Source organism: Ictalurus punctatus, chromosome 11 (assembly GCF_001660625.3).
Source record: "Ictalurus punctatus breed USDA103 chromosome 11, Coco_2.0, whole genome shotgun sequence".
NCBI lineage: Eukaryota > Metazoa > Chordata > Actinopteri > Siluriformes > Ictaluridae > Ictalurus > Ictalurus punctatus.
Genome location: NC_030426.2, coordinates 9,990,878 through 10,006,870, shown reverse-complemented (window position 1 = coordinate 10,006,870; position 15,993 = coordinate 9,990,878). Strand labels below are relative to the sequence as shown.

At 38.4% G+C, this 15,993-nt stretch overlaps 1 protein-coding gene across 1 annotated transcript in view; it reads right to left on the bottom strand.

The window, feature by feature from the left end:
- Window positions 1–1,299: 1,299 nt before the first annotated feature.
- Window positions 1,300–15,993, bottom strand: part of tafa3a (TAFA chemokine like family member 3a) — an 89,837-nt gene continuing 75,143 nt past the window's right edge. Inside the window, exons 3-5 of the mRNA XM_017479188.3 lie at window positions 13,007–13,156; window positions 9,833–9,957; window positions 1,300–4,052 (exon numbers count right to left, since the gene is read on the bottom strand). Coding sequence (XP_017334677.1) covers window positions 4,041–4,052; window positions 9,833–9,957; window positions 13,007–13,156 — 287 coding nt within the window. The 3' untranslated portion in view covers window positions 1,300–4,040. The remainder of the gene's footprint in view (window positions 4,053–9,832; window positions 9,958–13,006; window positions 13,157–15,993) is intronic.

Genomic DNA, 15,993 nt, shown 5'->3' with positions numbered 1-15,993 from the left:
TCTTATATGAGGATTCATAAAAAGGGAGTGTTTAATATTAATGAAATTTTGCCTACATGAAGACAAATCACTGAAGGCTTGTGGTTGGGGGTTATGGAGAACACGGAGGTTAATTCTGCTATCCAGATCTAGATTTACATCATTGTTTGTAGATTAAAAAGGTCTTTCATGGGAATGAACTATTCGTGTTTGCCCTCTCCTCAGAGGAGAGCTGAATGTCCTGCTGTCTGATTAATCTTAATGAATTATGCAAATAGACTTTATCTCCAATGATTTCTGAATGTTTCCATATTGTTTTATTAATGCAATTTTGAATTGCTTTATACAAAGCGCGCTCTCTCTCTTTCTCTCCTTCTTCTTCTCTCCTTCTCTCTGGGTACATTACTGCTTTGTTATTCAGGCCCTTTCTTATATTAAAAACTTACAGTGGTCTCTGGCGAATAGCAAACACGAATAAGAAATTAGTCATTTAATGTAATTTAATGACTTTTAACCAAACAAGACTGCAGTGTAGATTGCTAACAGTAACCACTCTTCTCCACTCACTCTGGGGATACCCCCCACCCCCACCTCACTACATCTTGGGAGCATGTGTCCTTAATTTATACTTAATTTCTACTAATTAATTGTATTCATTATCAGGACTACCCTATGGTGAGAGAACAGTTTCAATTACAGGAGTAAAATTGACATAACATAACATAAAATGCTCTGACTAATGACCTGTTAGCAGCACCTGACTGTTAGAAGCCTCTAGAAGTGTGACAGTAGAACGTACCTAGTTGACTGACATTGAGCTGCTCTACAGTCAACATTTTGGAAATTTCACTGTACATGAGCATTAGCTGTTGAGCATTCCTCCACTGATTCATTAAAAGACTAATTAACAAAGCATTTTCGCATAACTATATAGTTTCGTTTTCTAAGATTTCCATCAAAAGAAGGCAGCTAGACATCATTTCTCCTCTACATAAACCTTAGGGAAATATGAGGATAATAGGATTTAGGTGATGATGTGAATGGAAAAGCTTTAGATATGGGGAATAGATGGGTTAATTAGAAACATAAAAATACATCGCTTTGCATGAATTATACAGTATTAGTTACCACATAATTTATATGAACACCCAATATGTAATTGGCTTATAAAATGGCAGCTTGTGCATTTGAATTAGGACATCCAAGGATTATAAAACATTATCAGTTAACACGCTAGGAGGAAAATGCCAGAAGATGATATGTGGATGTGAGCCTTAAAGATACACACAGCTAGCATAACTTGACTATTTAGACTTTTATTAACTTTTATACCTTTTATTAGAGATGTATAATATAAGTAACAGATTACAATTCTCCTTTATTTTTACCAATAATTGATTTGAGACAGTTTGACATATTTAACATTTTTTTCTTAGACAAAAAATGTGAAAGTGAAAATCCTGTCTTTGTATCAAAATGGGAAGAAATATTACATGTATTGAGCCTGATGAGGAAACAGCCTATAGGCTTTACATACAAAATTATATTCAGTAGTTCCCTACAACCCATAATTACCTGACACATTGTGAATGAACACAAACTATTTTGCAGGTCTCAGAAATGACAGGGATGGTAAGATGCTACTTTATAAACATGGAATATACTAATCTCCCTTTAACTCTCTCCACTTTAAAACATATCCCTCTTATGGCATGAAGGACGAACAAGGGACATGAAAAGCATATTGTGGTGAAACACACTTATTCTCAAATCCCTTAACTGCACTTACGATGGAACATTTTGTCACCAACAAAATGTGATGCACAGAAACAAATATAATCGTAATGAAGCATTTGGTTTGTGTCTAGACACAGTAAAATAGCAAATAAATCCTGTTCAAAATCATCCAAAATATAACTGCTCTCACTTTACATGCCTCATGAACACGCACACACACAGACAGAGAGAGAGAGAGAGAGAGAGAGAGAGAGAGAGAGAGAGAGAGAGAGAGAGAGAGAGAGAGAACCACTGTTCCATTTGTATTGTATTCCTATATTAAATATCTGCATTGCAATTCATATTTGGGGGAAAGCAGTTTGGCCATGGCGGTTGGAAAAGTAACATTGGGCAATAACAAACAGATCCCTAACCTGCATGTGCTCTCTCCATCTCCATTCCTAGCCTGGAGACCTGCAGACCCAATCCTCTTCACAGCTTCCTCACCAGACACCTGAGAAAGCACTGCATGCAGATAAGGATTCCTGGAATGACAATGTGTGAGCTTTCACGCATACCCAAGAGTTCTGTGATGTTAGGGTATGCTGTGTCCACCCTTGTCTCAAATAGATTAAGACTCAAAGACACCCAACATCGAAGGGAATGGTTAATCCTTGTCCCCAAAGCACTGACGCGTCTCTCCCCAGTCACTGTAGCCTCCCTGAGACCACTCAAATACTTTCCACTGCTGGAGTTTGATTAGCCTTTCTAATCTTATTGGTGTCTTTAATATGCATTCGGGATTTACAGGCATACAAAATGCACTTTTTTTGGCTGCTACAAATGATGTGTGGTGAAAAGCCTCAAGAACAAATGAAGGAGAGATGTGTGAGTGCGCTATAAGGAAAGTCAAGACCCTTGCAACTCTTTGAATTCTGCTGTGAATACAAATGGAAACTGAGTCATCTGGTGCTCCTACACGCTAACACACATATCCACACACAAGCAAACAATTAAATAAATTGTGAATACTCCTTGCTTATCGCATATCCTTTAAATGCTAGGCTTGTGCATAGTCTGTGATTTAGGGCAACACATTAGCACATTAGTACCTGAAAATGATGTTTATGGCATGTTGAGGGGTATCGTTTGCGTCACTTTGGTCCTCTCAGCAAATGACATGTTGACTTACTTCCAAGTGCTCTCCTCATTCCACCGTTGGTAATTCTAATGGTAAATTAGCCAGGCAGAAGTACTGTCTAATGGTATTATGCTAATAGCCTTACCTCTGTCTTCCACAATTTAGTCTTAAGTGCTCTGTGATAGCTGCATAAGCACTTTGCGAATCTTAGACTGACAAAGTAGTGTCTGCAAAGAGCATATCTCAGAAATAATGTGTGCCAGTCTTCCTTAGGATATTAGCATAATTTTGTGATAATCTTGACAGTTAAATGACATTTATTACTGTATATGAAAAACAGTAGCATCAGATCATGAGTCTATGAAAGTGGCTATGCATCTTAATGCAGCATGGCATTGCAATACATTTAAAAATAGCTGCTTCCAATAGCTGTTTTGTGTACCTTTTAAACTCTTTCAAATAGTGTGTGGAGGTTTCCCATAGAGACACTTTTATTTAAGATAATACTTACACTTTTTACTCAATAGCAGTCACTTTTTTTTTTTTGTTAAACAAACAGCAAATCTGTGATTGCAAAGTTATACTAATTTCCAGTGGACCACTGCCAAACTCCAACCATTATTGTTTAGACTTCTTATAATTTTTTTAATACTTAATGTACTTTCAATGGCACAAGTTCATTTCAAAACACAAATGCTCTGGGTTTGTCCTTAAAAGTAAACACCTCACAAAAAATCTTCCTATAAAAGAAGAAAGAAATGTTAGCATTAAGGGATGGAGAAGGGAACACAATCAGTTCTGGAACACATACACTTCAAAGAGTTAATGAACTTTTCAAGCCTGATGTACTCTCAAAAAAAAGAAAGAAAGAAAATGTTGTTTGTAGTTCTGCAGAGTGTCACGGCATCTCTGGAATAGTATCTTGTTTTATTGTCAATATGTCAAGATCTTGGTGAACATGAAATTTTACATGATGGAATTCCTTGTCCACTAGTTATAAAACAGGGATGGAAGTTTGGAAGGGTGCCCAAAGAAAGCAAAGAAGTTCTGTTTGAAAGTTTCCATTTATAAGGATATCGGTATTCCACTGAAATCCAAATACATAATTTCCACTGTCCTCAAGCAGTCTTCAAATCCTGGTTCCTGCATTTCCATAATATGATCTAAGAAGAAGATGATGAGTCCCAGATATCCTTATCCCAGACTACCGTGTGACCTGAAAAAGAAGACTTATGTTAATATACTGTATGAGCTAAAACATCCTACCAATGCTTAAAACCTTCAGACTTTGCAGCTGCAGTATCAAACTTTCTTGTTTAAAAATGAACAAAAGTCAATTATTAAGCAAGTACATAAAAATCAGTGTTTGAAACGGTCTCCTTACCTTACCCTGATTTGCAAAGGTAGGATTAAAATAATGATTTACAATTTGAGCTGTCGGGTCGGATTTTACAGGAAACGTCAGTTTGACGTCATTCGTCTGTGTGGTTATGTCACGTCCGTAAACAGAAAGAATGTGATGAGGATGGTGGAGTGTTTGTAGCTTGTTCTTACAACAGTTTCTTAGAATTTTAACTTGTCATCTAGATGGCTGCTGTCAATCTGGATAGTATTAAACGCAATTATCGTTCACATCTGGAGAATCACCTGATGTGAAACCCAAACTGCGGAGAGCCTGCAGTCAAAAAGGGAAAGCGACAGAGCCCATGCTAAAACGAGAATAAATATCGGCATAGATTTTGAGAGGTGGCGTCAACTCTGAAATCCGAAGACCTCAGACTGACGCAGATATGGCTTTTTTTTTTTTTTTACACTATTACAGTTATCCCTGCTGAAAAAAAACAATGAACCCCATCACAGAAAATTGTAATGGTTTACACTACAAATACCATTACAAACCATCAGCTGTTAACCATTAAAACCATTACCAAATGGTTTCCATTACGTAGTACAACGTATTAAAGATGTAGGTCCTTAATGGTACCCACTAGACATAACATGCTACCAATCGAAGGCAACAAGTTACCAATAGAGACCCAAAGGGACCATTACAGCTTCCATTAAAACCAATGCAATTCCCATTATAACCATTACAAATTCTATGATTGTCTCTATTGTTTTTTTGTTTGTATGTTTTTTTACCGTGGGATGGTATTCCAATATAGATGATAGGTGTTGTTTTTTCTTTTTTTTAAGTATGCTACAATATTTTTAGGGTAGCTGACATTTTGAAGGATAAATGTGTGAGATGAAAAGCAGAGGAATTGTGTTTTGTGGGAAAATATGTATTATTATTTAAGAGTGTTACTGTAAAATAATAGAAAATGCAATTAATCCTGGAATCTTTATTTGCAGAGACATTAATCCCCTTCACCTTCAAAGTATTTTGAGTTGATTTTAATTAGATACGACTAAAATGTATTATTTTTGCTGTTCTGTTTACTTCAGATATGAACTTCCAAATTAACTAATTGGTTAGTTAACTAGCCAATTTTTTGGCTCATTCACCTACAAGTCTTCACCTTAGCAAATGTTTTACCACAAGCTAGCTCAGCTGACCAGTTACTGACTTGCTATTATGCTTTGAATTACTGCTAGCTAGCTAAAAAACAAAATAAAAAAATCTAGACAGTTTGCCAACACTCCTCTCTAAAAACCTTTTGAGCTAATAGTGATCTGAGGATCACTGTGTGTCCTCTCACTTGCCTGAGTATTGAGTTTGAGTGTCAGTAATGCTTATGTGTCACAATTTGGAGACGGAGACAGATGCAAGTGCAGATAATAAGTTTAATAAAAGACTGAAACACAAAAGACACAAAGACCTTGTGGCAAAACACTATGGCAAAGACTAAACATAAATTATAGCCCTAAAGACAATGGCAAAGGAAGACAAAAGTAAGCCCAGGAGTGCAGTGCAAACTGTGGCTATATACACGAGTGCTCATTAACAAGAACATTATTCCGGTACAGGTGGTCATGTGACTGATGTAGTGAGGTGCAGTGCCTGCTGGGAACTGTAGTTCAGATTTCTTTCTCGGATACATGACAGACCCCAGACCCCCCCGCACCCCCCCACAAAGGCGCTACTCCCGGAGCGCCAGAAAACACTCCCGCCCCTGGTGGTCCTGGCCCTCTGTGCAAAAGGTCCTCCGCAATGCAGAGAGATGACCTGATATACCAAGCCTAGCTTGAATGAGGAGCGATGGCTACTGCACAGCCACTGGGAGGAAATGAAGTACATGGCGCAGCCTGAGGGGGAAGCATTGTTCCCCTTGACGCTAGAGGAGAGAGCGAAGTTCTCCGCGAGGCCAGGAGGAGGATAGGTGATCTCCGTGAAGCATGAGGGGGGACCGATGTCCTCCGTGGAGCAGAAACTGGGAGCAACATACGGCATGAAGCAAAGAAAAGGAGCGACGTCTTCAGCGGAACATGGAGGCAGAGCGACGTCCTCAGAGGAGCAAGATGGCAGAGCGATGTCCTCAGTGGAGCAAGAAGGCGGTGTAGGATGGCAGAGCGACATCCTCAGCAGAGCAAAATCCTCAGCCGAGCAGGAAGGCAGAGCAACGTCCTCAGCCGAGCAGGAAGGCAGAGCGATGTCCTCAGTGGAGTAGGAAGGCAGAGCGATGTCCGAAGCGGAGCGACGTCCTCATCCGAGCAGGAAGGCAGAGCGACGTCCTCAGTGGAGTAGGAAGGCAGAGCGATGTCTGAAGTGCAGCCTGACGTAGTGACAGCCGAGGCGGAACAGGGAAGAAAAGCGGAGCTCTTGGCCGCACCGGGAGGTGGAGAAACGTCTTCAGCTGAACAGTGAGACTGAGCGGCATCCTCAGATGAGCAGGGAGGCTGAACAATGTTCTCAGTCGACCCGGTAGGCTGGACTAGATCCACAGTGGTGGAGGGAGGGTGGGGTATTCCCTATTGTTTTTAATGAAAGAGAATTTTCCCTCCTTCTCCCAACTCAGCTTTTCCTTTTCACACAAGGCCTCTTGGACCCTGAAAAATTCTGCTGCATCCATGTTGAGGTCTTACGTTCTGTCATGATTTGGAGACGGATGCAAGTGCAGATAATAAATTTAATAACGACCAAAACAACAACACAAAAGACACAAAGACCTTGTGGCAAAACACTATGGCAAAGACTAAACATAAACCAAAGTCCTAAACACAGCAACAAAGACAACAGAAAAGAAAGACAAATGTAAGACAAAGAGTGCAGTGCAAACTGTGGCTATATACACGAGGGCTCATTAACAAGAACGTTATTCAGATGCAGGTGGGAACTAGTTCAGAGTTCCTTCTCTGATACATGATATTATGAGGCAATGGTCATTAAGATTTCTTGAGGGTGGCTTTTGTTATGTTACATCAGTTTATTGTAATTGAAATAATAAGTACAGGCTGGTACAAAGGTTGTCATTTTAAATCAATGATCAAATGTGTTGAATTTTGCTGTAGTCAAGACAAATGTACATTATTAATTAAAACTTAACATTTTAATAATAATAAATATAGCAGTCTATTGAGAATTTATCAATTGTATATATTTACCATAAATTGTTTACAGTAAACTGGGTATTTCCTCATACCACTTCTTATGGTAAATGTTTAAAAAAAAATCTTAAAATTCATATGAACCAACTCAACTATGAAAAGTTATGATTACTTTTGTTCATTAGAATTCATACAATTTTATCAGCCTGAGATCAGTCTGCAAAAGGAACATCTGTTATAGACTTCATGTCCTTCTCGCTTGATCTCTCCTCATTATCTAACCCATAACTGCTCTTGTTAAAGCTTCTTTCCTGCAAATGAGGTGTTAACGCTGTGGTTAACTCATGCTCACACCCCTCCCTGCAACAGCACCTATCAGGCTCATTAACCTCAGCAGCTCTTCCAACTCAGCAGCCACGGCCCAAAATACCATTCTGGAGCTTGCTGGGATGGGAGGTGAGAGCCCTGTCGGGCCTGAGAGCCTTTACCATGCTGGTCTGGTCTTGCTTTTGCCTGGTGACACACACACACACACACATACACTCTGGCAGGGTGGAGGGCGCAGCTAGCTGAAGCTAGGTTATGTCTCTGTATCAAAGGACGAGACTATGCTACTTGGCTGTGCAGGGAATCCCAGTGTAATCTACACCTTCAAATCAGAGACATCAGGGAGCTGGCGGGTGCGCTGAAGAGCCGGGAGGTGTTTAGGTCACTTCTTTCTTGTGCACTCCCCAGTGCATCACAAGCTCATGCATGTAGACTTTTGCTACATTGTGTTGATGCTGGCCAGAGTGCACACTGTAATTGGTCCTGCACAAAATTCCTGCCAGCTTGACTAGTTGTGCAAAAGAAATATTAATATATGTAGGATTTTATAGCACTTATTACTTTTTGTCCTCACCTTGCTGGATACTGAGGTCCTTTTATATATAACTAATTTTGTTTGTGCACTGAAATAATGTCAAGTGGTTTATAGCATGTTGCGAATGATTTACAGATTGGTTTCATAATACTTTATGTTAGTTAAATAACTGACAATAACAATAACCTCTCTAGTCAATACCCTCTCTAGTAAAATTCTCATATCTCTATTGCAGTATGTACCTCAGGTCGAGCAAATCTGTTTATCAGTGGCCTTGCAGTACTACAATGCTTTATGATGGATGTAAAACAAAACCATAGCAGAACAAGGTCAATCGATGGTTTACACTCATTACCACAGCCCTGACGATGGAGCAAAAAAAAACAACAACCAATCATGTCACCATGGTGACACATCTGGGATTCCATACTCTTGCTGTATTCTAGACATGTGTCAGGGCGGTGGCCGGGAGAGCTCCAAAAATCAAAGCAGCCAGGTTTGAGAAGAGCAGGCAGCACCTCAGAGGCATGCCTGCCACTGACGTGACTGTGAGTGTTCTAGCATGCATTATTTAAGGCAGCTAAAGTGAAAAAGGGCTGCCTCACATAAGCCCCCTCTGTCCTATGAATAATTTAGGAACTGGCTGAAGAAGGTGTTTGGTTAGTCAAACACTTCAGGCTAACGGATGGCTACGAGCTCAGTGTGTCACCGTTAAGATGTGCATACTGATACACACAGACATGTACCTGAAAACTCACAAAATACACACACACGCTCACACAGAGTGTGCAGAAATACTGATTTTAGGAATATTTACCCAGAAAGCGTGTGTCAAAATCCTTTTTTTAGTTGCAGTACTAAATTTAAGTTTACTTTAGAAGCAGAATTTCATCTGGGTCAAATAGCAATGTGATGTATTCACACTGGGGGTCTGAATAGAAGGCAAGGGTTATAAACAGTCATTTGAAGCTAATCCTCAGATCCTGAAATAGAGGCTTTAGATGGCAATGGAGTAAATGATTCCACAGAAAGTAATGCGTGTTACACAAGATTGTTATTCAAGCAAATTACAAAATAGCTTTTGAGAATATCCTTCGTTTGTATAAGCTAAGCATGATTTCAGTCTCCTATCATAGATAAGTAGCACATAAATTACACAGTAATCTGTCAGTAATTTCCAAACCAGTGCTTTTACATGTTGACCCATACTAATAATTCAGAAATAGCTGCCAGGACTAGTTTGTTTGACTTTTTTTAATTTGAAATGTAAATCTATTACACCAACTGTTAGGAAAACTTGATGGGGCAATTTGAATGTTAACTAATCCCCTGGACAGCTGAAGGATTTAGCTTGATATTCTTTAACAGTATCTTGTTTCATCTTAAGTCACCAGTCACTAAATTGGTGGGTGAGCAGGTACTGTACCATTTGTTTCATCCCTACATAAATGGTGCCATATGGATTATTTAACCTTAATCAAACCATTCATTTAACCAAATCTTAATAATTGGTATCTTGCTGCTATTAATACTTTAAAGTCATGATACTTCATGAGTTGGTGGTGTGTCACAATGACTGATTGTCAAACACATTACGGGTGTCATGAGTCATAAAAGAAAGAAGTTTCAGCGGAGCCTTTACTCACCCTGGTTGTCTTGACTTTGTTCCCAGTGCTGCAGCTCCAACCCTTAAGATCTGGCAACACCTTACATTCCTCACCCTCCATACAGGGCTGCATCTGGCACCACCACTTCTGGGCTACTATAGATGCTATGGAGACAGACATAGAGAGAGAAATGAAGAGAATAACTTTCTCTCTGGCTCACACACTCCTAATAGCTCTAGAAACTGCACGCACATTTAGAGAGAAAAATAAAACACTCACTCAAACACACATACAACAATCACACCACATCCAATATTTCCAAGGATGAAGCCCTATTGAACCCCTATAAAAATTTACCAACAAAAGAAATAAAACTCTTTTCTGTTATTTTTCTATCCCTCTGTTTTCGCTCTTCCTCTCCCTTTCTCTCTGCATCAGAAGAAATCAGCCTGGGAGTGCTTCAACATTTGCTGATGCCTAGGATCCTTCACTGGTTTGCTGCTGGTCTCAAGGAACAAGGCAAAGGTTGGTATGTCAAGATGTGTCAAAATGTAGTGAACCATAGTGAGAAATGATAACAACAGTGAAGGCTAAGGGGGTAGATTTATATATATATATATATATATATATATATATATATATATATATATATATATATATATATATATATATATATAAATATCAAAGCAAGAACTGACAAATCTGGTGCAGTCCATGATTAGGATGAGATGCACTGTAGTACTTAAAGCAGCTGGTGGCCACACCAGATACTGGCTGTTACTGTTGATGCTGACCCCCGCCTTTGTTCAGGGACTCATTATTCCATTTATGTTCATCAAATGTCTGTGAAAGTTGTTGTTTATGTCTCAGTTGTTCAATGTTTTATGTTAATACAAATATTTACACATGTTAAAAATTTGCTGGAAATAAAAGCAGTTGCATGTGAAAGAACTTTTCTTTTTTTGCGGAGTATATATATACCAATCAGCCATAACATTAAAACCACCAGTTGAAGTGATTAACATTGATTATCACATTACAGTGGCACCTGTCCTGAGCTGGAAAATATTAGGCAGAAAATGAACAGTCAGTCCTTTGACAAGGGCCCAATTTTGATCTCCAAAATGGCAGGTCTTGTGGGGTGTTCCCAATATGCAGTGGCTAGTACCTACCAAAAGTGGTCCAAGTAAGTGTCACTTACTTCGGGAAGAGATGGCAAAGGATGCACCATGGGAAGAAAGCAAGCCGGCGGAGGCAGTGTGATGCACTGGACAATATTCTGCTGGGAAACCTTGGGTCCTAGCATTCCTGTGGATGTTACTTTGACACACACGTACCACCTACCTAAACATTGTTGCAGACCAAGTACACCACTTCATGGCATTGGTATTCCCTAATGGCAATAGTCTCTTTCAGCAGGATGATGCGTCCTGCACCACTGCAAAAATTGTTCAGGAATGTTTTGAGGAACATGACCAACAGTTTAAGGCCTGTTGACTTGGCCTCCAAATTCCCCAGATCTGAATCCGCTCGGGCATCTGTGGGATGTGCTGGACAAACAAGTCCAATCCAGGTAGGCCCCACCTTGCAACTTACAGGAATGAAAGGATCTGCTGCTAACATCTTGGTGCCAGATACCACAGCACACCTTCATAGGTCTTGTGGAGTTCATGCATTGATGGGTCAGAGCTGTTTTCATGGCACAAGGGGACCTACATAATATTAGGCAGGTGGTTTTAATGTTATCGCAGAACTGTATACTTATATGATAGTGGCTACAAGACAAATCACAGGGTTTATCAGGTTCAAATCATAGGTTCATTCTAATATGCTATTTTTGCTATAGTAACAACTCACAGTGACTTGTATTTCCGGTGCTCCACATAATCTAAGACTAGCAATAAGTGGATTAAAAATGTAAATTAACAAGGAAAAACATACTCAACAAAAAAAAGAAATGTCCTCTCACATTCAACTGCTTTTACTTCCAGCAAATATTTCCAGACTGTACCACAGGTGCATGTGCAATAATTGTTTATAGTTCATTGAACAAGCATGAAAAACATTGTTTATACCCTTTCCAAGAAAGGGTTTAAACTGTAAAGCTTATTTGGATTTTACAAAATTATCTTTAAAATACAGTCTCCTGAAAAAGGGATGTTTCTTTTTTTGCTGAGTATATAATGGCTAATATGCTGAAGCTTTATATAATTTATAATAATTTAACATATATAGAAGGCGTTTTATGTGTCAGTGCTTTGTAACAATCAGTTTTTTGTCACACGAGTCTTCAGGAGAGAGGATTTTATGCTTTGGGGTTCCTCAATGATATAACAAGTGAAATATTTCTGTCTTATTAAATTGAAGAGAGAGAAAAAGACCAGTGAGGGGATGACTTTATATAGCTGTTACAATTTAAGTGATCACAGAGACTAACTTGTGGACATTCTGAATCGTTCAGTGTAACCATGCATAAACTGATTAAAGTATGATGTATTTGTCTTTAATTAATAAAAGCAATCATTTACACATGGCATAAATGTATATCCTACCAAAATTTACTAATGTTTATTTGGTTCTACTACTGTACTAGTGCACCTTAGGAAAAAGGGTCTCAGAGCTCTGGAAGAGGCAGGAGGCCAGAGGGCAGCCAGAATCTCCCGGTATATTATAGAGCTGAAAAGAAGAGCAGGATCGATTGACCTGTTCAGAGAGAGAGCCTGTCAACATGTTATTAGATGAGCAGGCTCTGCCGTGCTCCAGCGTGCAGGAGGATGATGGTGTCATGCTGAAATGGCTCTCGACTCTGGAGTGACAGGTGCAAAAAATTAGATAGCGATAGAGATGTGTGGCTCTAGTTTGATGGGCAGAAACAGTTTGGGGCATGTTTTATCGATTACATGACTTTAAACACAGACAATTAAATTTTAACCACTGATGCAACAGAAGTGTTTACATCAGTCAGCAATTTTCATATAATGTATTTGTCTCTGTGTTAGACAAAATGACACTTACATTACACTCCATTTACATGAAAATATTTGCTCTAATATGATGGTAGGTATGTAGTGAAATATAACAGAACATCTTTTTTTTGGCAGGAGTAAAAAATAAATAGGTTAGAGACTATCAATATCCATCCCAGGACCTCACAAAACAGTAATATCTCATATGAAATCAAAGCCAAGGCAAAAAGAGAAAAACAAATCCTACCATCCACACAGGAGGGGGCTGCTCTGGTGGTGCCGGCGACTTGTCCGGGAAAGCAGGAGCACTTGACAGTTTGAGAACGCTCTTCGATTTTGTTCTTGTTACAACAACGATGCGCTGCTATGACCTCACAGGTTCCTGCCTTGACATGTACTGCAGAAACAAAACAAGGACACAAAACCATTAAAACTGGACAGCTGTTTAAACCTTGACTCTTGAGTCTGCAATTTTATATCTGCTTTCACCTCTGGTTCTAGGCAGTAAGAAAAAGTAATACTGCAATGGCAAAGGGGTTATTTTTATTAACACAAAAGCAAACAAATGATAGGATATGGTGGTGCTTTATGTCACCAATGAAAAGCTGGTTTATTAGACGACTTTCATGTGCATTTGGTTATAGTTATGAGTAGTATGTGTTAGGATGTATGGTTTATATTTACCATATATGTTTGGAAATGAAAAGCTGTTTGGGTTTTCCAAGGAAGTGGTGAAGCATATATGCAAACATTAAAAAAACACTCACACTTTACTTATACACATCTTGTGGGCCAGATCTGGTAGTAAAGAAAAAAAAGACATTTTCTCAAAGTTTTAGCGTTCTTTTCAAATCAGCCTTAATTACATTGGTAAAGATTTTCAATTTATAACTTGAGCTGAAAATTGATTGAAAAAGGGGCCTATATCTTCCCATTAGTGGGCCAATCTGAAAATCTCATCAACAACATTAAAAACATTTTGTCTCCAATCAATAAGAAGCCATGCGGACAAACACAAAAGGGCCTATCATGCAGAGGGCCAATCACTTGCTGGAGAAAGAAAACAAATTTGTTGGTATGGGCGTGTAAGGGTGAAGGTCTGAGCTATTTTTGTGATTATCTCCCAACCCAAGACACACATAGGGTGAAACTTAATTTAGAAAGTTTGAACAGTCGAAGACTGAATATTCAAAGTTTGTTTGGGGTGATGAACGTAGGGGGAACGTTTTTTTTTTTTTTTTTCAGGTTCCTTTTGTATTAACAAAAGGAACCTGACAAAAAAAAAAATTGAAAAAAAAAAAATTGAAAAAAATTTTCAGTGAGATGGATTGATGAACATTTAAATAACAAACGTCTGTATACCCGATTAAAAAATTATCAGTGGTTGTTAAAATAAAAATTGTTTCATTCCTAATCAAAGAGTAAGTTTGAGCTACCTTGGGAGATGTCTCACTGGAATAAAAGGCTATGCACCTCTAAGCAGGTGTTCTGGTTCTGACATGGTTCTGGCTTTTACTAAAAGAGGGGTAAAAAAGAAAGCTCTACCTATCAAATCCTAGCCCCTGACCCTGTGTGTTAGGAGAAGAGCAGAAAGAGCAGCACACAAACCCAGCATGAACATTTCTCTCATAGGAGCAATGAGAATCTATGCTTGATGACACCATCCCAGTGCTTCATGACCTTTTCTAAGAGAGTGTTGTGTCTTCGTCTTGACATTTGTGTAAAATTCCTATGCCATGCTGCACCTACGATCAATAGATTTCACTTAATGCATTCAGGCTGGCCATCAACTAGCAAGTCAGGGAGCATGCATCAGGCATGGGAGAAGCAAAGAGCTAAGAGCTAACAGTAATATAGACTGCCACTGGGCTCTAGACCTCCAGGAGGTCAGTGCTTCTCAGACACAATACTTGGCTCTTCATTAACATCCATTGATCTTTAATTGCTAAGTGATTTATCATTACTGGAGGCTATTGGAAAAAGCTGACAAGCAATATCACATTCAAATATATTTGTCACTACCAGGACAGCAAGAGCAGCTCTAACTGATTGCCACAGTTTTAACTGTTTATTTATAATGGCTTACATGATCAGAATTCTTAACAAATAATGATATATAGTATATCAAGCACTGAAAAAGGCATCGAAACTGACCAGTCAGAGGAAGGTCTTTAACCCCATAGAACGCCTTGAGATGTTATGGATCAGGAGTCATTGTGAATCTCTGCCTGCATGTTTCCAGGAAGTTAATCAGGATCTTCCACAAATAATCAATTTGTAACTCCATATACAGATGCTCACTGATGGATTAATAGATTGCTGTAGCAGTTATTACTGGTTTCATGATGCTCTACTGTTTTCGGTTATTTTCTAATGGGTTCCTTCTACACATTAATTGAAAATTCCTTATACTTTCATTTTCACAAATGAGTATTGCAATACATCAGTCTACCAGTGTTAAAATAATAATAATAATAATAATAATAATAATAATAATAAAAAAATAATATATATATATATATATATATATATATATATATATATATATATATATATATATATATATATATATATTAATTTATACTAATGATTTCCAATAATATTCTTTTTTATATTTCTGCCTTCGGTCAAATTAATACATTTTTATACTTTAAATGCATTATACACTCCTCTTTGAAACTATTGGAATGGCAAGGTCAATTCATTTGTTTGTGCTATATACCAAACACATTTGGGTTTGATATGAAAACATGGATATGAGACTAGGGTTTAGGATTTCAGCTTTTAATTCCTGGTATTTACATCTACATGTGTTAAACAACATAAAACATACAACCTTTTGTATCAGACCACCCAATTGTTAGGCAAGCAAAAGTATAGGAACAGATAAGTCTTTATGTGAATAACACATAATATTTGGTTTCATATCTCTTGCTTGCAATAACTGAATCATGCCTTTGACACAGTAGCATCACCAAATTGTTGGTTTCCTCTTTTGTAATGCTTTTCCAGGCTTTTACTACAGTCTCTTTCAGATGTTGTTTGTTTCAGGGGGTTTCTCCCTTCATTCTCCTCTTCAGGAAGTGAAGAGGAGATGCTCAACTGGATTAAGGTCTGGAGATTAAACTGCATGGTCAACTGGGTTAAGGTCTGGAGATTAACTTGGCCAGTATAAAACCTATCACTTTTTCCCCTTGATGAAGTCCTTTGTTGACTTAGCAACATGTTTTGGAT